At 38.8% G+C, this 25,750-nt stretch overlaps 1 protein-coding gene across 2 annotated transcripts in view; it reads left to right on the forward strand.

The window, feature by feature from the left end:
• The window catches only part of kif4a (kinesin family member 4A), a 41,454-nt gene that overhangs the window by 15,034 nt on the left and 670 nt on the right, over positions 1–25,750 (forward strand). For both annotated transcript variants that reach the window (XM_033030643.1, XM_033030644.1), the window contains exons 8-30: positions 536–655; positions 1,781–1,956; positions 2,810–2,871; positions 4,149–4,281; positions 4,721–4,779; positions 5,390–5,495; positions 9,271–9,330; positions 9,940–10,122; positions 10,276–10,379; positions 11,625–11,769; positions 12,486–12,596; positions 13,173–13,256; positions 13,550–13,660; positions 14,835–14,987; positions 15,677–15,774; positions 17,048–17,177; positions 18,016–18,186; positions 20,077–20,175; positions 20,736–20,813; positions 21,606–21,701; positions 22,470–22,631; positions 23,989–24,102; positions 25,528–25,638. In XM_033030643.1, the coding sequence (XP_032886534.1) occupies positions 536–655; positions 1,781–1,956; positions 2,810–2,871; positions 4,149–4,281; positions 4,721–4,779; positions 5,390–5,495; positions 9,271–9,330; positions 9,940–10,122; positions 10,276–10,379; positions 11,625–11,769; positions 12,486–12,596; positions 13,173–13,256; positions 13,550–13,660; positions 14,835–14,987; positions 15,677–15,774; positions 17,048–17,177; positions 18,016–18,186; positions 20,077–20,175; positions 20,736–20,813; positions 21,606–21,701; positions 22,470–22,631; positions 23,989–24,102; positions 25,528–25,638 (2,666 nt within the window). The remainder of the gene's footprint in view (positions 1–535; positions 656–1,780; positions 1,957–2,809; positions 2,872–4,148; positions 4,282–4,720; positions 4,780–5,389; positions 5,496–9,270; positions 9,331–9,939; positions 10,123–10,275; positions 10,380–11,624; positions 11,770–12,485; positions 12,597–13,172; positions 13,257–13,549; positions 13,661–14,834; positions 14,988–15,676; positions 15,775–17,047; positions 17,178–18,015; positions 18,187–20,076; positions 20,176–20,735; positions 20,814–21,605; positions 21,702–22,469; positions 22,632–23,988; positions 24,103–25,527; positions 25,639–25,750) is intronic.

Here is a 25,750-nt window from a genome sequence, read left to right on the forward strand (position 1 = left end):
TACACAAAAATGCTGGAAAAACTCAGCGGGAACAAGCTGTCAGAGGAGGTAGTTGAGGCTGGGACTATCCTACCATTTAAGAAACCGTTAGACAGGTACATGGATAGGGCAGGTTTGGAGGGACATGGTCCATACACAGGCAGGTGGGACTAGTGTAGCTGGGTCATGTTGGCTGATGTGGCCAAGTTGAGCAGAAGGGCCAAGTTAAACAGCAGAGTGGGGGATGATCTTATCGGGCTACTTTTACCTCCTTTTTGTTCCATTCGTTAAAGCTTCTATGCCTAACCAGTCTTGGCAAAATGACGATGAGCTGTCACATAAAACTGCATGAGGTTCTCCCTCAGTGCTGTTGAGCCGGGGAATTCTAGATTTTGTAGTGAAATCTCCAGATGACGAGGTCTCGATCTCAGGATTGATAGATCACCGAGCTCAACCATTCTTATTGACATTTGTTGCCAAGGAACAGAAGCTCCCTATGGGGTTGCAGGTTTTGTGTTGTGTATTCTGTGGATGTTCTAATATCATCTTGTTACAGGGATTAATATCAACCGTGGATTGTTGTCCCTTGGCAATGTCATCAGTGCACTAGGGGATGAGAATAATCGCACCGGTTTTGTACCATATCGTGACTCAAAGCTAACACGATTGCTTCAAGGTGAGATTCTGATTTTAGATTAGATTAGATTCAACTTTATTGTCATTGCACAAATACAAGTACAGGTATAACAAAATGCAGTTTAGCATCTAATCAGAGTGCAAAGTAGTAAAATGTTGATTAAATCAATATATACAAATGAGGATATATTGATCTATGTACATAGGCATATACAGATAAAAGATTGACATGTGCTATATTCTGGTGAATAGAGCTTAACTGTAAATTATATAAACTATAAATAATACTGATGAGAAGGGGGGGGGCTGGTGCCGGGCCTGTGAGTTCAGCAGGGTAATGGTGTTTTGGAAGTAACTGTTCCTTAGCCTGCTGGTGAGAGACCCGAGGCTCCTGTACCGCCTCCCTGATGGGAGGAGGGTAAACAGTCCATGGTTGGGGTGTGAGGGGTCCTTAATGATTTTGCCAGTCCGTCTCACACCGTGTGCGGTGAAGGGCAGTCATGGCTTAGTTTTATTGTTGGTTTGTGTCTATTCCAAATGAATATTTCTATTCGCGCTCCTTGATCTTTCCATTTCAAATATAGGACGGAAGGGATTGCACTTGCTCCTCCTTGTGATTGATTTTCTTTTTTGATTACCATGCGGTGGTTGGTGTGTATTTATTTCCCAGTTTTCTTTTTCCCAAATGCTTTTTCTTGTGCAGGTTGATGATAGTGGTAAAGTACCATGGCTAGGTAATCAATTCTCACTTACAAATCTGCTCTTTGTTAACATGGGATCATACACACAATACACCCATGATAAACTGGGTTTTTTCTCTTAATCCTCTCCCATAAACTGTCGGCCCTATTTGTGTTTGTACAAGCTTAATTTGGACGGAGACTTTTGTGGTCAATAGTCAATATGAAGATCATTGTTTGCATTAGTTGCAACATTTGGAAGGTAACTTTTGTTGCAAACAATGTTACTAAAATTAGACCTATCTGGACCCAGAGTGGTTCAATGGTTGCAGCAAAGAATTGTAATAGAGAACATGGGATTTGATGTCCTTCTGTTTTGTTTTTTAGTGTTTTCTCAGATGTGTGTTTTACTGTAAAGTAGAAATTCTTGCCCGTTCCAGCTGAAATTTTCACCAGAGGTTGTCGGACTTATCTTGTCCTTTCAGACTCACTTGGTGGAAACAGCCATACATTGATGATAGCTTGCGTCAGTCCTGCTGATTCAAATCTGGAGGAGACTCTAAATACACTCCGTTATGCTGACAGAGCAAGGAAGATAAAGAATAAGCCTGTGGTTAACTTTGATCCCCAGGCGGCTGAACTGCAACGCCTTAAACAACAGGTAGAATTCATTATATGGCTATATCCACTGGTGTGAATAATGTTTACTGTTGATATTGTTTAATATCCATCCTTCCAACAAAGAGGCAGTTTCTCTTGCAGAGCACCAAATGCTAGTCAATATAAAGATTTTTAATGCTGAGGTAATAATACAATTGCAAACTGAACCACAAAGATAAAATAACATTTTAAACCGACTTTCAAGTGAACGAAACAAAAATTGTATCGTGAATGGTTTTGGGATAAGCAGAATTTTCATATTTCCTTGCAACCTATGGTTCCATTTGGCAGTTCAGTCTATGCCGGTTCTTGGGTCGATCCCATTTCCCCCACTTAATCTTTTCGTTCACTCGTATGTCCTTCACACTCCTACCATCTGTCAACACTGGGTGTGATTAACAATAGTGAATTAAACTAGCGACCAGCATGCCTTTGGAATGTGGGAAGAAACTAGAGCACCCCAGGGGAAACCCATACAGTTTTGGAGAACATATAAACTGCACAGGTGCAATATTAGGTCAGAATCAAACTTGGGTTGGTGGAGCAGTAAGGCAACTGCACTGCCAGTGGTGCCTCTAGGCTGCGAATGTTATTGGGTAATGACGACAATTTGTTTTCGTAGTTAATTGCTTTTATGAGTTGCAATTTCTGGCTTTGCATAATCTTGACTCGTAGTGCATTCTGCAGAGAAGATAATCCATCTAAACAGATTTGACTAGGCTTTAGTTCTTTTGGCATCCATTAAATGAAACATTCTTGTGTGTGATTATAGTTTTATTTCAGGTTATTCTATTTTGAATGTGGCATTTACATGTAAAGATGGGGGGGCCTAATACTTACTGTGCTTGGTTTAGGTGCAGGAACTTCAAGTGCTGTTGCTTCAAGCACATGGTGGAACAGTTCAGATGAGCATTGGGTAAGCCAAGTATATGGAATCTGTATACCAAATAGGTTCACTAATTTAAACGGTAATTCCTACTTAGTCTGCTCACTGGTTTTTGTTTTTGGCTCTTCAAGAATCAAATTTTTAATTGTCATGCATGCCAACAATGGAACAATAAAATTCTTACTGGCAGCGGCATAACAGGCCTGTTACACGTAGATAATTCCATCTTCTATCAATTAACACCACAAAATATATCACTGGCACATGGGTTGAATAGAGATGCTGAATTAACTTTAGGTTTTCTTCTTTATATTTATTGAAAACCAAGTAAAGCGCAATTCAATATGCAAATTGGAATTTGGAACAAAAATGCAATTCCAAATATGCTGAAGAGTGAATGCATAAATGTACACCAGTTGCATTTCATTTTTTCCAGAAATAAGCAATGTTTTTAAATACATGGGTTGAGATTTGTAATCCTGAGACTTGCATTTTATGAGGTTGTATTAATTTGAGCTACAAGTGGCCTAACAGGTTGGCCTGATAGATATAAATCTCCTGGCCTAAATTTGGAGAGGTATGAGTTTGTTTAAAATGGGTAGCATTGTACTAAACAGAATTAATATCATTGGGGCTCTTTTTCATAATAAGGAACTCAATATTCTCAATTACAATGGTTTGCAATAGAAAAAGGACAATTGAATGAATATTCTTAATATTCTTTTTCGACACAATGCTGGAGTAACTCAGCGGGTCAGGCATCATCTTGGGAGAAAATGGATGGGTACCTTTTTGGGTCCTGATCCAAAATGTCGTCTATCAATTTTCTCCAGAGATGCTGCCTGACCTGCTGAGTTACTCCAGCATCTTGCCTTTCTTTGGTACAAACCAGCATTTGCAATTCCTTTTTACATGTTGAATATTCATTATTTTTCTGTTAACAGTGCTATTTTGTAAAGAATGCGAAAGGATACGATGTACAGTAGCTATTAGAAATCGTGATCCTCCACTATTCACTCTTGTGCAGCTAATCTGTGTAATTAAAGTTTTTGATAGTAGTACATTGTACGAGGGATATTGGGGTCTGTGTGTGTGATCGTAACTCGGGCTCCTTTCTGTTTCACTGGAAAGAATTGTTTTGACAACTGCTGGCAAATTAATTTTCTTCAGAATATGTGATACTTTGTAAATAATAACACAAAAAACAAATCTGTTTAGTCATTTGTGACTGTTAACGGCTCCTGTTGGATTTGTCTGTGGCTGTTACTTATTATGGAAATTAATAAGAGAAATATTTATTTAATTAGAGTGGGTGAATCTGAAAATCGACCATCTGTTATGGAAGCAGCAAGGATACAAAGGGAGGAGGTAGAAAATTTGAGCAAAGAGCTTCGTGAAGCTGTTGGCCAGACAACACACATGTGTGAAAGGGTTATAGTGGTAAGACAGCATTTCTCAATATGAATATTTTGCAAATGTGTGATTCTTCCCATTTACCATGATAACACCACACCCTTCTCCCAACTGACATAGTGGCGTGATGTACGGACATTATTTGGAGTGTAGCTTTCTTAAAGTAATTTCTCCAAGCATATGTTTCTTTTTTAGTGTTATTTGTAGGTGTAATTAACACATCAGATTCCCTTTTGTATAATTACTCTTTTAGCTGTAACTGACACCCCTCCTATTTTCCATTTACACGTTGTAATAATTCTCACCACCTACACTTGTCCCTTGTGAGAGAAAGTGATACAATTGAAATGGGAGGTTTATGTGGATTTATTTACTGTTAAGGATAGGAGAGGTGGGTAACTAAACATTTAAATTGTCTTAAGTGCATATTTGTGATTAGTAACTGAACTTTTGTCACTTTGTTCAGGTGGAGCAGGTGAATGAAAAGCTGATGGGCAGGCTGAGTGAACTTTCGAAGCATGCGGCGTACGTATCTGTATAATTCAGTGGAATCTTTCAATATTTAAAATCTTGTGTCACCAATTCAAAGGCTAATATATATTGTCAGGATTGTGGTGAGATTTTAGTCTTTGGTTAATAATAACTGTCCCTCTGCTGAACAGGCTTGCTACCCTTCCTCTTGAAAGTTTTGCGGTCTGATACTTTTGTTCCTATTTTTAAATAGCTGTTGGTAATCTGCACATTCATCATAAACTCCTGACCACAATGTACCCACCTTCAAATATTATCCTCTATTATGACTGCCACGTGTAGTGCTTTGCCTCCTGAAGTGTCACGCCCATTTATTACTTTCTCTTTCCCCAGTCTTATTTTCGAGCTCCACTCAGCCATGGCTATGCATAATTTCTGTGTGCCCTTACTGACAGTTTCAGTCACATCTCCCTCAATCGTTAAAGTTCATGCTTAACAGATGGGTGTCATATTTGAGCATAAACAAACAATGTAGAAATTTGAGATGGCAAAGAAACATTGCAGGAAAATCATAGAACTGGTATGTGCATCTCCAATCCCAGTTCAGCAGGTTTGTTCTGAGTAAACCGAAGAAAAGCCATATCTTTGCATATTTCTTTGACAGTTGCAAGTTGGACTTGGACCAACTAATTGAAACTTCGCCCAGTGAAGAAACAAAAGAGCAAATTGATGCCCTACGCAGTCTGCAGCAAATGATTACTGATCTGGAGGTGAGTTATGAGACATAAATAATAATAGATTGAAATAATCTTTTTCGCTAGTGCCACGATCTGCTCGAAAAAGCTTAAATAATACAGGTTTCTTAATGTAATATCAATACTTCTAAACTTAAGCCATTTCTTTAGCCCCATCTAACCCAATGGGTGACTAGCTTAAGAAATGGAAGCAAGAATGGACCATTTGCATCCTTTGGGTCATTTGGACATCTCTCTTGCATTCCTTAAATGAAAGCATTGACAGCTAAAATTGGCTGGTGGTTTATTTTGGCTAATTACAGAGCTATCTTTTTGACAATTTGTGGACTTGCATGAAACTTTGAAGTCTGGGCATTGGGATACTAGTTTAAGCACAACTTTAGGTGTTGTGCTCAGCCACATTACAATGTTTGCCGAGGGAGGGAGAGGGCTTCTCTGGGTGTCAAGTTGCCTATATTGGAGGCAGGGCATTATAAGCCTGGGGATTCTTGGGAAGGAAAAAGGAATATTCTTGTGAGAATAGAGATATGCTTATCTTTCAAGAATATTCAGCTACTTTTGTTTTCAAGTCAGCTCCAACTACAGAATCACTCCTGTGGTTTCTCTGCTGTAGAGATCAAGGTTGGTCATCCTGCTCTTTTGATCATTTGGTGGTGACTGCCATTTTTACATGTTCCAGATTGTCTCCTCTTCTTGAGCAGTAACCCAACCTGGCCTTGAGGGCTTCTTGAAGATTCACAGAGTGATAAATATCAACAAAATGATGCCTCATACTTCTATTCAGAATTCTGCACTCTATTGTTACATAGAGTTACATAGAAAATAGGTCCAGGAGTAGGCCATTCGGCCCTTCGAGCCAGCACCGTCATTCAATGTGATCATGGTTGATCATCCGCAATCAATACTCTGTTCCTGCTTTCTCCCCATAATCCCTTGATTCTGCTAGCCCTAAGATCTAACTCTCTTGGGAATGTGCCCAGTAAGTCGGCCTCCACTGCCTTCTGAGGCAGAGAATTCCACAAATTCACAACTCTCTGGGTGAAAAAGTTTTTGCTCATCTCAGTTTTAAATGGACTTCCCCTTAATCTTAAAATGTAGTCCCTGGTTCTGGACTCTCCCAGCATTTGGAACATTTCCTGCATCTAGCGTGTACAGTCCCTTAATTTTATATGTTTTTATACGATTCCCTCTCATCCCTCTAAATTCCAGTGCATACAAGCCCAGTCGTCCTATTCTTTCATCGTATGATTGTACAGCCTGTGTCTGTGGGAAAACTTTCTCTGTTTGTTCCCTGTACCCATTGGACTACCATGACTTGATTCTTTGGGAAGATGGGCCACTTCTTGTTAGCTAGGATCTGGCATGGAGTGCAGACAGTGACACAGAGGCTGCCCTGGACACTGTCAGATCAGTTTTAATTTGCACAAAAATTCTTGAGGCCATGCAGGAAAGTAATTGGAAAATGAATGAGCTACCAGCAAACATTGCTTTAGCATTTAATGACAGTCATATGTTAAGAGGTGACTCCTGCACCCACACCTGATTACCAGCTTGTGTCTGAAATCCATAACCAAAACCCACAATGCAAGCTGCCCAACTGCCACTGAAAGACACAACCATCTTGTGGCTGGCCATTCAAATGGATTGGCATCATATCCAGAAAGGAATCTCAGCTTTGAGGAGGCAATAATCCCAACAGTTTACAAAAGAAAAGCTTTCAACGTTGGTAACTTGTTTAGTTAAGATCTTTGCAGAGAAGCACTTTGATGAAAGTCTCCACACTTAATGGTTGATTGTCTAGCTTGGCACTGGCCATGTCAGGAGGATTAAATCTGAGGTAAAGCAGAGTGCTGCCAGAACTTGGGGGTCAGGCATCAGCTATGGAGATCGAAGCAAGGTTTAGAACCTGTTGAAAGATCACTGGCCTTAAATGTTAATGCTGTTTCTCTATGATCTGTTCAGTATTTCCAGAGTATGTTTTAATTTTGTTTTTTCAGAATCTGCAGGTATTTACTTTTTTTTTGACCAATCCTTAGAATGGCTAAATTGTAACCAATTCAGCAGTTATTATCATGCTGTTGAGGTGCAGTATTGAGTATGTTGGAATTGCTATTTCATGGAACAAGCAAGATATAAGATATGCCTGGGGTGAATCTTAGCCAATTACAGTGCATTCAGAAAGTATTCGGACCCCTTCACCTTTTCCACATTTTGGTACATTCCAGCCTTATTTTAAAATGGATTAAAAAAAAATATATATATCATCAGTCACTATCACAATACCCCAGAATGAAGAAGCGAAAACAGGTGTTTAGAAATGTTTGCAACGTAATTAAAATGAAATAACTGAAATATCACATTTACATAAGTATTCAGACCCTTTGCTATGACGCTCAAAATTGAGCTTGGGTGCATCCTGTTTCCATTGATTATCCTTGATGTTTCTACAACTTGATTGGAGTCCACCAGTGGTAAATTAAATTGATTGTACATGATTTGGAAAGGCACACACCTGTCTATATGAGGTCCCACAGTTGACAGTGCATGTCAGAGCAAAAACCAAGCCATGAAGACGTGAAGACAGGATTGTGTTGAGACACAGATCTGGGGAAGGTTATAAAACAATTTCTGCAGCATTGCAGGTGCCGAAGAGCACATTGGCCTCCGTCATTCGTAAATGGATGAACTTTGGAATCACCAGGACTCTTCATAGAGCTGGCCGCCCGGCCAAAATGAGCAATCGGGGGAGAAGGGCCTTGGTCAGGGAGGTGATCGAGAACCCGATGGTCACTGACAGAGCTCCAGAGTTTCTTTGTGGAGATGAGAGAAACTTCCAGAAGGAAACTATCTGCAGCACCACCAAAATCAGGCCTTTATGATAGTGGCCAGACGGATACCACTCCTCAGTAAAGGCACATGACAGCCCGCTTGGACTTTGCCAAAAGGCACCTAAAGGACTTTCGGAGAAACAAGATTCTCTGGTCTGATGAAACAAAAATTAAACTCTTTGGCCTGAATGCTAAACGTCACGTCTGGAGGAAACCAGGCACTGCTCATCACCTGGCCAATATCATACCTACGGTGAAGCATGGTGGTGGCAGCATCATGCTGAGGGGATATTTTTTCTTGGAGACTAGTCAGGATCGAGGGAAAGATGAACGGAACAAAATACAGAGAGATCCTTGATGAAAACCTGCTCCAGAGCGTTCTGGACCTCAGACTGGAGCGGAGGTTCACCTTCCAACAGGATAAACAATCATTAGCACACAGCCAAGGCAAAGCGGGAGTGGCTTTGTAACAAGTCTGTGAATGTCCTTGATTGGCCCATCCAGAGCCCAATTGAACATCTCTGGAGGGACCTGAAAATAGGTGTGCATTGATGCACCCCATCCAACCTGACAGAGCTTGAGAGGGTCTGCAGGGAAGAATGGGAGAAATTACCCAAATACAGGTGTGCCAAGCTTCTAGTGTCATATCCAAGAAGACTTGAGGCTGTAATCGCTGCGGAAGATGCCTCAACGAAGTACTGTAAAGGGTCTGAATGCGTATGTAAATGTGACATTTCCGTTATTTCTTTTTAATTACTTTGCAAACATTTATAAACACCTGTTTTTGCTTTTTACTCTGGGTTATTGTGTAGATTGATGATTTAAAAAATTAATTGAATCCACTGTAGAATAAGCCTGTAACGTAACAAAATATGAAAAAAGTGAAGGGGTCTGAATACTTTCTGAATTGGAAACAACTTAAACCTAAATGTTTTTGTTTGATTTTTTTTTTTCATGTATAGAATGAATGTAAAGAACTTGCACCTGAACTGGAGGGAATAGATGTGGAAGAACATATGACTGTAAGTGACTGTTGCGGGCTGAGTAATTTTGGTATCGAACCGTCGTTGGTCGGGCTCGAACTCTCGCATGGATCAGGCGTGCTCTGGGCCGACCAGTCACGCCGTTAGGCGGTTGGAATTCAAAGGATTGGCAGTTGGAATTCAAAGGATACACAGTTAGAGTTTAACCCGTGTGTGCTCACTAACGATGGCGCAGTAGTAGTTAAATATTAACTTGATGTGCGCATGAGCGACGGGGCTGTGTATCGTTAATTATTAAACGGAGTGTTTGCACAACATGTAGACCTCTACATGACGCTGTTTTGTCTATTTCAGACATAAGTGTTATCTGTTCTCGTTCTATTATCCTTTTGGAGAAATATTTGAAAGTTTGCATTAAACTATTGCTTTTAGGCATACAAATGTTCTGGAACTTTAACTAAACTTTCCTCTTAAACTTATCCACAAAAGAAGAAAATAAACAATGCAACTGTTGTTGCAGCACTTAAACATCCAAAGCTTAGTCTTCTATGTGACACTGCTTCAAATTAGTCTTGCAGTGTTAACCTTGTACGAATGTGCCTTCAGCAGCACTGCTTGATGACTTAAGAAATGCTTCTGTATTTATAGGAGAATGGAGTCTTAAAGGAAAAGCGGGACTCTGATCCCTTTGTGGCCGGTCTTGCGCTGAGGCAATGCCAAATGTCTAAAGAGTTGATGGAGCTGAATAAAGTACTGGCACTTAAAGAAGAACTCGCTCGGAAAATGTCCCAGAGTGACTGTGAAATGGAGCCTGTTCATGTTGTGTATCAGGTAAGCTTTAATGAGAAAGTGAATTGTATTTTTTGCAAACGTTTTAGCTGAAAATGTATGTTCTTGCAAGTATTGTGCAATTACTGTGTAATAAACCTACTCGTTTATAATGAATGTTTCATTAATGTATTTGATTTTTTTTTTTCTTTCTAGGACAGCATCAAATCGCTTGAGAGTGAAGTTTCTGCCCTGCAAAAGGAAAAAGAAGAGTTGGTGCTGGCGCTGCATAGTGCAAAGAAAGACACCAATGCAACCAAGTTAGTTAACATTGGGATTATGTATTCGGATAAAGATAATTAAGACAGACATTTTGATTTGAGGAACTTAAATGAGAATTAAATTGTCGACTTGAAGAATCAAACCTTTTATTGTATTTCTAACGTGCGTAAAAGGTCAACGTGCCAAGATGATTTTATCTTGGAGACAAATTGGAAAATTTCAATTTTGTTTTAGCATTTCATTTCCAAGCAAGACCTAATAGAAGTGCTTGAGTATGAATGGATTTTGAACCAGTCTTCTCATTATTGACCCTTCCATTTAACTGGAATATATGAATAATATTGTACAACAAAATACAAGCAGAATACTTGACGAGAAGCAATTTTTGTGAAGACCTTTATGATGCAAGAACTGGACATACATGCCAGAAGAATATTGTCCAATCGTGTCCTATTCACGAAATACACCAAAAATAAGAGAGCTGATCATTTCAATTTCCTGCCCTGCAAGTTGATCCTTGACTATCAGCAAAGTGACAGAAGATTACCTATAGAGCTATAACTTGCTTACCAATGCCCAGATTCAGTTTGCCTGTATCACTTGTCTCCAGGCTAGTTTGTAACCTTGGTTTAAAGATCGATTAAATAATTAATTTCTAATGGTACATGAAACATCCAGGCTGCAACTGTGTGGGATCCTGTGTTTTTACTTGGTCAAGGTGCCACATTTTGGAAAAGGCTCTCAACTTGGTATGGCAAGGTTGGTATGGTAAGGGTTTGTGGTTGCAGCAGCTGAGGACATGGCAGGAGTACCTTTGGCCAGTGTCAAAGGTTAGCAAGTTGTTTAATTAAGTTCTTTACAGAGAGGTAGTTAGATTAAAGTCTCCACACTTAATGGTGGCTGTTTATCCGGGCACTGGCCAAGTCAGGAGGATTAAATCTGAGGTAAAGCAGAGTGCTGGCAGGCAGTACGTAGTGAAACAGTATTAACATTTCAGGTTGATAGCTTTGTTACTTGGAGGATTGAAGATTACAGTGGAAGTGTGGCTATGGTTACCAGATCAGTAATCCAGTGACCATGGCAATTGAAGAATTGAACTTTTAATAATCTGGAATTTAGAAAACACAACAGTTACTCTTAGTAAAGATAACTACTAAAAATCCATTTAGTTCACTTTATGTCCTTCTTGGGGAGAAATTCTGCCATTCTTGCCAAGTATGGCCAACTGTAACTATGATTCCATGCAGGCCTTATGGATTTATTTTTCTCCTATCTGTTTTCAGAGTTAGTGAACGTCGAAGGAAACGCCTTCAGGAGTTGGAAGCTGAAATGACAAACCTTAAAAAGAAGCTGATAGAGCAGTCAAAAATCCTGAAAATCAAGGATAAGGCAGAAGGCACTGTTAATAAACTGAACCAAGAAATCCAGGTAAAAAAATCTATCTTTGGTAATGTATCAAAACCAAAATTTAGAAATATATATTTTTAAAATCATGACTATTTCTGCTGTTATGTTTGTGTGCTACCAATTTAACCATTGAGTTCCTGCCTCCTAACCTCATTGGAGTTCCTGCCTCAGCAAAACTGTGATCTTAGTCCTTTATTTAAAAAAAAAAAAAAAACTTGTTTCAGGAATACATCAGATTTTGGTTGTTTTTGGATTCTCACCAGAAGTGATGACTCATTGCAATCAGTTTTAAGAGTGTAATCAACATTTTGGTCTCAAGGTGTAGTTTCTTCCCGTTTAGCTTGGGGGGAATACAGCAAATTCTGGGACTTTGGTGCCAGACTGGCAGGCTTTATGACCGCTTTTAACTCTTAGATGTTACAAAATGGCTTAAGATTTCCTGGTGAGCTTAAAGGTAGCATGAGAAATGTGGCCCTGGGAGGTGGGTGCCAAACAATCAAACCCATTTCCCATGCCCAGCTGCAAGTCTTCACCAGAGTAAGCATGGGATAGATTACTTTACTCTAGGCTTTCTCTTTGTAAACTTTGTGCATTTTTATAGTGGGGGAATTAGAGGTTTAGTTTGTTTTAAATTATCAATCATTCTAAATCAAGATTATCGCAGCTCTTCTTTGCCTTGATGGCTGTCAATTTGATTTTTGCATGAATGACCTGAAAGGTGCACTGGTCTCTTTCAGGCATTGAAGTGTCAGCGAGTGCAACTGATGCGACATATGAAAGAGGAAGGTGAGAAGACCCGAAGATTGAAAGCAGAAAAGGACAAGGAAGTTATTCAGCTAAAGGAGAAGGTAATATTTTTTGAATGCTTAAATTGGGAATTTAAAGTTAAGTAAATGGAAATGCAACCTTTTAAGTTGCACTTTGCCATTGTGTTTGTTGTAATGCTTGTTCGTTATGGAAAGCTGACGTTTGTATCTCTAGCACATTTAACATAGGGTGTGTGTATATATTATATGTGTGTGTGTACATGTATGTATGTTTTTTACCTCAATTTGCTTGTAATCTTGTTGTAAAGTTCTTCATGAATTATTGCTATCCTATATATAGCATATGTTTGTTTTAACGTGCAACCATCCTCTTTTTATGATCAATGAGGTTGAGCTTATGTGGCAGCTGGAGAAATAATTGTTAATGATCCAAGAAGGTTAAATGCTGAACACTTGCGTTGAGCCATTTTTAAGAAGCAATTACTCACTCACTATGTACTGATAAAGGTAGTGGCATAAAATGATTATTACAGTTCAGTGGCCTCTGCCTCTAATGTGAATCCTGTCTGCCATATTCATTTGGGATCGTTGGGGATTGGCTTGGGAGGTAGGAAAGGAAGAGCAGTGTTCAAACTAATGAGATACTTTCTCTTACAGGATCGAAAAAGACAGTACGAGTTGTTGAAACTAGAACGAAACTACAAACAGCAAGCAAATGTTTTAAGGCGTAAAACTGAGGAAGTGAGTATGGGCAGCATCTTTGGGTCCTCAGTAACAATTTGGATCCCTTCTTCCCAGCCGTCTCCTGTGAACAAGAAATTGATTTCTGCTCCATGAGATAGACAGGACCCCCAGAATCTACTTGCCATATTCATTATTTGGTAGTACAAGAGAAAGGGGACACAATTGACAATTTGAAAGCTATTCTTTAGTTACCAACTTATCCGCTCTTTGGAAAATGTTTTCTGCAAACAATATTTGGCGATAAAGCTTTCATGGCATTAATTTAATAATGTTATCACTTGTCTACCCAGGCTGCTGCTGCAAACAAACGATTGCGAGATGCATTACAGAAACAGAAAGACTCAACTGAAAAACGCAAAGATTTGAACCGTGGAATGGAAGGGACTGCTGCTAGAGTTAAGGTGCAATCGCTCTGCATTTAAAATCATAATAGTTGCGTTCCTAAGAAACCTTGTGTTGTAAATCACATTATAGCAGAACATGAAGGATGCCTTGACAACACATATTTAAGCAGGTTTTTATGATTGTGTTATAATCAATGCTACTAGGGTAATGTTAGTGGCATTCCCTAATCAATTGCATTATTACCAATATGATTTATAAAAATGAACTACCTGTACCTCATTTATTGCTAATGGCCTACAATATAGTTTCCAGCTAATGTCAAGTAGTTTAGATACAGTACAACCAAAATGCACCTGAACACTGATTTTGTTTTGCATGTAAAAACTATACATTAGTGGACCATGCAGCAAGTTAATTGGAATACCCTTGCACATACTGCCTTCATAATAGAACTGATTGGAGATTAACTATCAATTAAATAACATTCTGTTTCCCTAAACTCTTTCCACCTTCTAAAAGGAAAGCCTTGTGTTGATTTAATGCTACCAAGCATGTAGAGTTTTTGAACACTCGCTTTGACCCACATTGTCCATGTTGGCCTACTGGGCTGGTCCTGTTTGACCCATAGACTTCTGAACCCTTATCTACATATCTTCCATTGACTTGCCTTGAGTAAACTAATTTTCTGTTGGCTTTTGCCCATTGAGGCTATATTGTTGTTGATTCTGCAATAATTGTTTAAAATGTTAGTGATTACTTATCCACTGTCCCAACCTTTTACTGCAGCTTCTCAAACTACCATGTGTCTCGTGCCTTTGAAAAATTTCAGATAACACTGTAGATCCTTGAGTTTGGAGTGACTTAGCAGGGCAGGCAGTATCATGGAGGGAAATGGACAAACGGCGTTTCGGTTTCAAACCCTTCATCTGGACCAGATGAAGACTCTTGACCGAATATGCCGGCTGTCCATATTCCTCCACAAATGCTGCCTGTCCTGAGTTCCACCAGCAATTTGTTTCTTGGAACTTTTTAATTGGGATTTAATGATCCAGGTTTTATATTGAAGTAACTAATTTCCAAATATTACAGAATATCATATTATAGCTCTCAAAAATTTCTGCTGTTATTTTATAAGATAGCACTGAGTTTGCTGATCATTGCACTGCATCCACATGGCTTCAACAACCATACAAAATGTAATATAAAAAATAATTTTGTCTGCTTTTGTAGAATTGGCTGGTCAATGAACTGGAAGTACTTGTAAGTATAGAAGAGGCTCGTCATCACCTGAACTCTCTGCTGGATGATAGGAAGGTGTTGGCGCAGGAGCTTGTTTTTCTCCAAGAGAAGAAAGAGGCCCACTATCCATCAGCAAAACTACGGGTAGGTACAGGCCATTAAGCCAAAGGAGCATGAAAGATTGTCCAGACTTGATGTAAAACAACTATTTTCTTGCGTTTGGAGTTAGCCAAATTTGAACAGTGTGACTGTTAAGAGGGAGTTAGATGTGGCCCTTGTGGCTAAATGGATCAGGGGGTATGGAGAGAAGGCAGGTACAGGATACTGAGTTGGATGATCAGCCATGATCATATTGAATGGCAGTGCAGGCTCGAAGGGCCGAATGGCCTACTCCTGCACCTGTTTTCTATATTTCTATCTTCAAGGTTTTTAAGATTGCCATATTTTTTTTTTTGGAATATAATTTATCTCTGCTGATTCTTAAATTTAATCCACATGGAAATGAGAATTACTATTGTAGGTTAATTTTATAAATGTTAGTGCTATAAATCTTTAAATTATATTTTTCATCAATGCAATATTAAATTCCCATTGAGTAAAAAATGTAAAAGAAAGCGCGAGGTTCTGGACAAGTCTTGTAAATCTAACCAATTTTTAGTATTTATGATATTTGTATGTTGAAAACAAATTCTGTTAAATTGTATTTCAACATTATTCCCGCACAATTTTCTCCATTTGGAATGTATATTCCTAAATAATTGGCATGTTTTCCTAGAAGTAATTTTCACTCCTGGGTTTCCCCCAGCTTCAATGTACTGTTTTTTTTAATGTAGAGACGAACTTTTACATTGACTGAGTTGATGAAAAACACTGAAAAAGATCCATCTTTAAACAAGCAGCTTGAAAGTGTGGAAACAGAAGTAGAACTCAGGTACTCTAATTGGTAGAAATATATCAAAACTCGTGCTAGAACTGTTCATTATGTTATTCCACTGCCGGACTTCAACTGTTTTCTTGTTATAGATTTGTAAGAATTTTTAGTATGATAACTGGAATACAGTAGAGGATTAAATTTTGATCTATGGAGTGAGATTTACTCAATCTCAGTGTAAAGACTTGTGCTTGTCGTTTATTTTAATCTAACACGCTGTTTTTTGAATTATGAGATGGAGGATAAACATAGTTACAACCCTTAAAAGATTCCATTTTCCTATTTTTAAATTCTTAATATTTAAAAGTCCCTCAACTCCTTGTCATGTTGCCTGCAAAACCCCTTGCTTTTCCGGTGGTTGGTTTACATTCCTTCATAAATAATTAAGCAAACTATTTTGTTAAGAGACATTTCTTTGCCAGATTATGTTAAGTGAAATTTCTATCATGTGGTACCATCTCTTGCTAAGAAGTAAATTGTTCAAAGGAGTTTTGTGCTGAAGAGAGAATTTGGCAGAACATTTTCTACCCTGAGCATTTTAAATGGACTCGGTTCAAACGTGAACAATTGTAATCACTCAGTGCGCCGACAAAGTTCATAACCTGGCTGCAGTGAATGCTCTGATGAGCACAACAGTTGGTGTGATCACCAATAATTCTAAGAATGTATTGAGCTTGTTTACATTTTTTCATTTGAAGATGTTATATTAATGGATGATCCTTGTCTTAACTGAAATGAATTTGGTTTCTCATCTTGACTGAGTTTCAGTTCCTTTTTGTTTTTTTGTTTTTTTCTCCCTGTGGCAGACTAGTATTGTCTTATTACATTTTCTTACATTGTATGAGGGCGGCATAGGCTCATCAGTTTGTAGCAGATATCGGAGCACTTCCATCAGGCTTATTTCCCTCTTACTCTCAGCACATTAACGGGCCTGTCCCACTTTCACGTCCTAATTCACGACCTTTTTTACTCGTGGACATTTTTCATCAGACTAGAAAAACGCCTCGACCTACTTGATGCCACGAGCACCTACAAATAGCATCACAGCCTGCTACGACTTATCTACGATCTCGTAACGACCATGCTGCAAGTATGAGTTGTGGGCAAACCGGGCAGAGGTGAATTAGGTCGTGAAAGTGGGACAGGCCCTTAAGTCCACTAATGGTTCTGGTGGGGTCTTATTGGCGTGTGCGATAACAAACCTATAATCGATAAGAATTTTGGCTTACTAGCCTGGTCTGACAGGCTAACTTTTGTTTTTATTTTATTTTAGGAGTGCTCAAATTGCTGATCTCCAACAAAAGTTGATGGATGCAGACAATGAACAAAGGCTGAAGCATCGATGGGATACAATTGCCACCATTGTAGAAGCAAAGTGTGGATTAAAGTGGCTCATGAAAGAGGTGAGAATCTATAAATGTGGTCAAGCGGAACCCACTGTTCAGTTGCTATTAAACTATTGTGCATTATTTGCTGAATGTGTAATAACCACTGCATCAAAAAGTTTATTGTACAGTCAGCACCCAAACCTGGTGTAGATGGGGCTTTCATTTGAAAATGTAAACTTGCATTTGTTTGAGTTTCCGTCTGCAAGGCTGAAATGCCAAGAAATTTATCAGAACTACTCCATTCAGATCGTGTTGATATGGTTCCCTCACCATTCACTGCATTCACCAGCCTCCTCATTGTCTGTTGCTAACCTTCCACGGTGTCTGACTTAACTGGCCGGCTACGAGCATTGTTTTTTATAGTCATAGTCATACAGCATGAAAACAGGCCCTTCGGCCCAACTTACCCACGCTGACCAAGATGCCCATCTACGGTAGTCCTGCCTGCGTCTGGCCCTTAATCCCTCTAAATCGTTCCTATCGATTTGCCTGTCCAAATGTCTATTTTTGTCTGCTGGCTCTTGATGTGTATGGCCTTGATGTTAATGAGGTATGTGATACCTCATACCCTTGCCCTTTAAATTGTAAGATTCAACAATATGCTGAAAAAAATAATGAGCTGAATGTCAATGCCATGATGTCTTGAGGTGAGATGGCTTGGTTAATAAAATTACCTTATTGCTGTTTTTTTATTAATCTCTACATGGTCTATTGTGGTAACCCTTCTAAAAATCAACCATTGTGCTATGTTTAGTCATGGGGAATAAAATGCACAAAGATTGATACTACACTTTTTTTTGTGATTCTTTGTCCTCAAGAGAAAAAAAATGTGTTTGTTTCTCTTATTTTGAAGTTGGTGTCATCTAAAGTTTCACATAGCCAAACGACAAGTGCACTGAACCAGACTAAAGTTGATGGTACAGAGTTACAGAAGAATATAATCGAAGAACAAAACCGCATAACTGAGATGGAGACGGAACATCAGCAACAGCTTCTAGAACAAGAACAGCGACATCAAGAGAAGGTATAGTGTGCCAAATAGCCCGTTTTCATGCTGCATGGCTACATTTCGAAAACCACAATAGTTAGACAAACTGGCTCTGCTTATTCTTCCTATTGTACTATTGTAGAATATTGCGTCATATTGGCTAACAAATCAGTACTTTTCAGATTCTTAATTGGGCATTTCAAGATAAATATTTAGCGTTTATTCTGTGATATCTTTGCTCTACAAATTATTTCTTAAAAGCTAGGCTGCGGAGGGTGGAGGTCCCGACCACAGGGGGAAATGGAGGAGGTCTGGCCAAGTTCTGTGCCTTCCACCACAGTGATGAATGCTGTGGTGGATGTTTGTGTTATATTTTTATTGTGGTTGTGTGTTCTTTATTATTGTACCGCTGCTGACAACCCAAAATTCCACCGACCCTGGTTGTGTGGCAATAAATTCTATCAATCAATCCCCAAGGATATCAGATGGCTCATTTTCTGGAGGTGATTGTTACAAATATTATCAAAAACTAATGGGACTAATTACAGCTGAGTTGCAAAGATCTGACAGCCTGTGTCCAAGGGGTTTAAAGGAAATGGCTAGTGGCAGAGTCAATGCTTGACCTTTTTTCAAAACTTGAATTCACAAGAGGATGCTGAAAATATTGAAAATCTACAAGTTTGATTTAGCAAAGAAGGGAGATTAGTTGAGAAATAAGTGACCAGTTGGTTTAATATCTCTTGTTGGCAAGATGCTGGAATCTATCATCACATGGCTAGTGCACAAAATAAGAGTTCATCAGACTGAAATTAATGTGGATTGAAGACTCGTAATTTGAAAAAAGGCAGAATGAATGGGTCTTTTTCCAGACTGGGAAAAGGTAGCCAGTGGAATTCTCTGCATAGTCATTAGTCCCCAATTATTTGCTGTCTACATTGATGACCTGGAGGGTGCATAGAGTAAAATTCCATGTCTGGTGATGACACCAAATACTCTGAGAAAGCCGTGATGGTACTTGAATTCTGCAACAGGATTTCGGGTGAATAAGGTTGCAAAAACATGGAAATTTGAATTTATTGTGGGGAAAGTCAAGGTCATGCACTTCCGTAGAACTCAAAAAGAAGATTATTACCTAAAATATACAGACTGCAAATGAGTAGAACGCAGGGGTTGTCTGTTTGTACTTATGCATAAAATAGAAAAAGTTAACATGCAGGTGAAGCAAATAGTTAAAAGAAAATTGCACATCAGTTCTTTATTGTGAAAGGTGGGGTTTTTGAGTTTAGAAATGGAAATAATATTGTTATATTTGTACGATGTGTTGGTGAGGTGACATCAGGAGTACTGCTTGGCTGTAGTCCTTTCATTTAAAGGATATACAAACAATGATGGCAGTCTTAAAGCAAATCATTACGTTTTCATGGGATGAACATGTTTGATTATGAATGACTACAAAAAGTTAGACCTGTATTCTTTAGAAGAATGTCGGCTGATCTTATTAACACGCATAATATCCCAAAGGAGCATGATAGGATAGTTGAGATGTTTCACATGTGGGAGAGTTCCAACTATCTCACAAAAGAGTGTGGTCATTTAAAACCAAGATATGTTGCAACTTATGCTCTGTGTGTATCTCTGGAATTCTATACTCTGTAGGTTGTGACTGCTAGTTAATTGGAGGCATTTAAAAAGGTAGATATTTGTATGTGTGCTTCTACTTAACTTTTCCTGTTATCTGTTGTTCAATGAAATATCCATAAGAACTTTAGGGGGAAAAAACTTGTTACACATAACCAGTAGAATTCAAATGACTATATTTGGATAGTCGGAGCCAATTATCTACACTACAATGAATGTTTCCAATGATTTGTAATAAATAACTATTTAAAACTGCCATAGTGATCTTATGAATCCTTTACTTTTCAGGTCTTCTATTTGCTTAGTCAATTACCTCAAAACTCCAATCAGTCAATAGTTTCTCCTCATGATCACGAGGCACAACTTCTGGAAAGACTTAAATTCCAAGTAAGTTTTTTTTTTCATCATTATCTCTTGTATCTTTTTGGAGTCTGATGTATATCCTGCTTCACATTTTAAAATCTGATTGAGGTACTTGAATCCAATTCAAAATCCTAGCAATACTCCATATTCTCTACCGATAATTCTGTCTCTTCTGTATGCACTCGCTCGCATCTCTTTCTCTCCAACCCCTTTCAAGTTCTGCTGAATACATACAAAATGCTGTGTGTGCACACAGTGGGTCAGGCAATATCTCGGGTAGAGGAAACAGTTAAAAGTTCTAGGTTGAAGTCAGAACTGCCTGACCTGCTGAGTTGGTCTATCACTTTCTGCTTTTACAATACTTCAAATTTCCAATATCTGCAGCTTTTTTTTTTTTTTTTAATTGAATGCATGCTCCATTTATCTTGATCAATATCCTCAACCATCCCAACTTCAATCGCTGATCAATTGCACTTTGACAACTCCAACCAAATGTTTTGGAATAGGGTTGAAACGGTGTGCAGGAAATATGGTAGATTTAATAGACATGTGTTTTACCATGTTAAACTTTTTCAATCTGATAGGATGAAGAGATAAAGAAAATGAAAGAGTTGTGTGAACGGAATCAACAGCTAATTGAAGAGAATGAATTGTATAAGCAAGTATGTACATGATTTCAAGAGTTAATGGCAAGGAGTATGGACAACTGAGATTAAGATCATTCTGTGGCAGTTTGAAAATTTTGACAATTTCTAGGCTGTGTTGAAACATTCTCCTGCAGTCTCTTGTGGTGTGATCAGCTGTGGGGAATTCTTGGACGTACAGCTTGTTTATTGGCCACATGCCACGGAATCCTGCAAAACAAAGAATTTCAGTTTGTAAATTGTACTAAACAGTTTCACTCTATTCAGAAGTCTCTACCACTAAGAATGTCTTCATCTAATGCCTGTCCTTGGTTTGCAGAAAATCGTTGCCTTATTTTAACTGACTTTCTGTGCTCCTTTTGCTGTTTTATCATTAAATAGTAGGGTCTTCTGTTTACAAAATATATGAACATCTAATTTCTAACTTCCTGATCCAATGTTAGATCCTTTATGTTTAAGGTTCTTTAGATTGCCTCTTATTACTGTTCTGAAAATTCCTTCTGTACATTGTTAATTTGCTAACCTGTGGCAAGAGATGAAGAAATGGGTCATTGGGAGCCTTGCAGAAGTCAAGTGCGGTACAATGAACATGGCTGGTAAGGTGTGGCAGTGGTGGGATACAGAGAATATGGAGTGGTGAAATATAGCTATTGTGTATACTAATCAAAGTTATGTACTATTTTAGGACACCTTACAATTTAAAAACAAAATCTGATGAACCCACTTGAAATATAGAATCAAAGTTGGGTGATTATATTGTCCTCTAATTTACATTTGATACTCAAATGAATTGTCCACATCTCTTTGCAGAAACTGAGCCTTCTTCAGTACACAACTGGAAACATGGTTGATAAAGGCAAATTGGAAATGCCTTCAAGTTCCCCATTTGAGTATGTTCCCCCCAAGGTGAGAAAAGTGGTGTTCTCATTTTGTCCTTTATGTAATAAGCTGTGGGTGTAATAAGAAAAATGATTGCATTTGAGTAATGTGCGGAGTTGAAATAACAGGATGTCAAATTGAATTAGATGTTGTAATTCATTAAGAATCTAAGTTTTGACGATACAAAGTGACCAGGAAAACCAGATATCAAATAACCTGCTCAACACAATCTAAACACATGTAAACTCCTCTAAACCGTTGACGTGGATAAGCTTTTCCCATTGAGAGTAGGGAAGATTCAAACAAGAGGACAGGACTTGAGAATTAAGGTACAGAAGTTTAGGGGTAACATGAGGGGGAAAGTCTTTACTCAGAGAGTGGTAGCTGTGTGGAATGAGCTTCCAGTGGAAGTGGTGGAGGCAGGTTCGATTTTATCATTTAAAAATAAATTGTATAGGTATATGGACGGGAAAGGAATGGAGGGTTATGGTCTGAGTGCAGGTAGATGGGACTAGGGGAAAATAAGTGTTCGGCACGGACTAGAAGGGCCGAGTTGGCCTGTTTCCGTGCTGTAATTGTTATATGGTTATATTTGGCAACCACTTCATTGATCGTAAAGTGAGAGTTTGTTCTGATATTATGAAGACATTTTTTTGTTCAAGTGAGGGAGATAAAGATATTAACTGGTGACATGGGTATTAGGCTTGAAATGCTGGTTGGCTCTTTCCAGATGAGCAACTAAATTTAATGTCTACCAATTTGTTGCTCTATTAATGCATGTGCTTCATTTTGCAGCCTAAAAACAGGAGGAAGACATGTGCGAAGCCAAGCATGATGACTCCACGTGTAACCCTGGAAGAACTATTATCTGACTCTGACTCTGCATCAGACTCTGCTGGCGTTGACGATGATTGGATGCCCGAAAAAGTTAAAGGAATTAAGAAAGCAAATTTAGGGGTATGTCTAGTGCAGTTAATTTTCCAAAGTGTTGTTTGTGCCCAAAAATCAATAGACATTATTTTAAAGTGGTCTTACCTTAAAATACAATGGCTGGGCTTTTCTTGATATAGGGTGATTTCACGAAAGGTCACTGGAGCGTAAATCCCCACGCACGTGACCGAAAATTTTAACTGAGGGACAAGCGTCACTTCCGGTACATGTTAGTGGATGGGAAAACACGCACTTTCACACCCGTTAACAACATCGAAAACGGCCAGGTTTTGAGCTGCAATTAAGTGAGCCGGTTGGGGTGACCGTGAGGAACAGCTACCTAGATTTACAGTCCAAAAAAAAGATAGAAACTAAGGTAAATACAAGAGGGAGCTGAAGGTGTCAAAACAGCGGAAGTTGACAGCGGCCATTTTTCGTGGAGATTTAAAGATCCGAAATATCGGGAATTATCGCGTTTGCTCGCAGCATTTAATCAAAAGTGGCATTATTGACTGTTATCCTTATTCATTTGTTAGATGAAAAGTATTAACAGTTAGAAATCCGTCAGTTTCGCTGTTGTTGCCCCTTCAGTTCACTCTTGTATTTACCTTCGTTTTTCTTTCTCTTTGGAACTCTAAAGTAAGATAGCTGTGTCTCACGGTCACCCCGACTTGCACACTTATTTACAGCGCAAAAACTAACCATTTTAGCGGTTCCCTATTTTACTGACGGATTTCTAACTGTTAATACTTTTCATCTAACAAATGAATAAAGATAACAGTCAATAATGCCACTTTTGATTAAATGCTGCGAGCAAACGCGATAATTCCCGATATTTCGGATCTTTAAATCTCCACGAAAAATGGCCGCTGTCAACTTCCGCTGTTTTGACACCTTCAGTTCACTCTTGAATTTACCTAAGTTTCTATCTTTTTTTTGGACTGTAAATCTAGGTAGCTGTTCCTCACGGTCACCCCAACCGGCTCACTTAATTGCAGCTCAAAACCGGGCCGTTTTCGATGTTGTTAACGGGTGTGAAAGTGCGTGTTTTCCCATCCACTAACGTACCGGAAGTGACGCTTGTCCCTCAGTTAAAATTTTCGGTCACGTGCGTGGGGATTTACGCTCCAGTGACCTTTCGTGAAATCACCCTATACCAAATTTTGCTGGATGGAACTGGAGAAAAAGTATGAATTAAACAGTGCCTCCAGAGTAGTGGAAGTGTATCTCCAGACTTTGCAAATACACGAGTTGTTAATTAGTAGCAATGCACAATGTCCTTGCCTACTGACCATTTAGTCTCTTACAACACCTACTTTCTACTAAAATATTATCGGAACATTTTAAATTAATTCCTTTTATTTATGGTTCTATCCCTCTGCAGTGTTCCTGTAAAGGTCGTTGTGCCAACAAGCAATGCAAATGCAGGAAGAATAAATCTGATTGTGGCGATCATTGCAAATGCGTTGCCGACCAGTGCCACAATCGTCTTGCTATGGTAAGAATCTTCTTTTGGGTTTGATAGGAGGAGAATTAGGCCATTCGGCCCATCAAGTCTACTCCGCATTCAATCGTGGATGATCTATCTCTCCCTCCTAACCCAATTCTCCTGCCATCTTCCCATAACCCTTGACATCCATACTAATCATACTAATACTTGATCAGCCATGATCACAATGAATGGCGGTGCTGGCTCGAAGGGCCGAATGGCCTCCTCCACCTATTTTCTATGTTTCTAATAAAGAATCTTTCCATTTCCGCCTTAAATCAAGAATCTCTGCGTTTTGCTCTATCCCCAAACTTTCCGCTCCCATGTGTCCCTGAAGTTGCAAAGACCTGGGTAATCTTTGTTTATTGTCTCAATCGTTAATCTGAGAGCAAGAGCTCGGTAGATGGAGTATGGCTTAGGGTTTCCTGTTAAATGCTGTGTTAAATTGGTGTATAATATAACAATGAAAGATACATCTAACTTTCCAAATGCACAAATGTTTCCTTATCGCAAATAACAGGATCTTTATTTTCATAATGGGACGTTCCATCTCATTGGGAGTTCATCAGGACGTCATGCGTAGAAAATGAAGTATTTGTCACTGAGTGCAGCAATTTCAGTTCTGCATCGGCTGCAGTGACTTTGCTTTCTACAAATGAATTCTGCAATGTTCCAACTGCTGACATGGTGTTGAAGTTGCACAGTCTTTGAATAATTTTCTACAACTCCCTTTAGTCGACTTCTTATCTGCATATTATGTGATCTTTGTATGAAAAGTGGTTGAAATTCTGGCCTCTTAATCCAATAGCCATTATTTAGCATTAGCATTATTAGCCTATTATGTGGGCAGACGTATTGACAGTATAGAGGTGGTGATCATTGGGTCAGATTCACCGCAAGCTGTGGTAACCTTATCTAATCTAAAATCTTCAGTCTGCCGCATTTTGCTTCCAGGGTGGCTACCTGCTCACTGGATTTTTTTTTTTTTTTTCTCTTGCCTCTTTCAGCAGAGATTTTCCTTTGAAGCAAAATATCACTGGATGGAGATGTTGGTACCCATAGATTGAATGTTCTATTCAATATTTTGTACTTGTGGATGTGCCCGAATTGGTAGTAAATCTTCCTTTGAAGCCTAGAGCTTCATCTGTGTGGTGTTCCTTCCTACGGAGCGAATGTATGAGAATTCTTGAGCATTAAGTGAAATGTACGTCATAATATCCTGGATCAGAAATGGTTGTTATATCATTGTAAAACTTCACAATGATGTGTTAAGCATATTAAAAACTTAACAGGACTGTAACCCTGCTTGTGGATATCTCCTGTGTAACAGAGCAGTTTTAACTTACATTTTCTGTGCTTTAAGCCCTGTCTTGTCTCTTTTGTTCTGCTTTCCAAATCTCCTTTTATAGACACTTTTGTGTCCCCTTTTTATAGACTCTAGATGTGTTCAATGAAAATGAATTGGACGGATCTATTAAACTGGATGACCCCACTGAATCGGAGTCTTGCTTCTTTGAGCCACTCAGTGTTGGACCTGCTGATAAAGTAAGGGTGTTTCTTCATTTACTGCAATTGTCAGATGTAACTGGAAAAGTAAATATGTGCATTAAGCATTCTATTACTGTTGTGCTTTTAGTGATCATCGTAAATGTCATTT

Source organism: Amblyraja radiata, chromosome 12, assembly GCF_010909765.2.
Source record: "Amblyraja radiata isolate CabotCenter1 chromosome 12, sAmbRad1.1.pri, whole genome shotgun sequence".
NCBI classification, from domain to species: Eukaryota; Metazoa; Chordata; class Chondrichthyes; order Rajiformes; family Rajidae; genus Amblyraja; species Amblyraja radiata.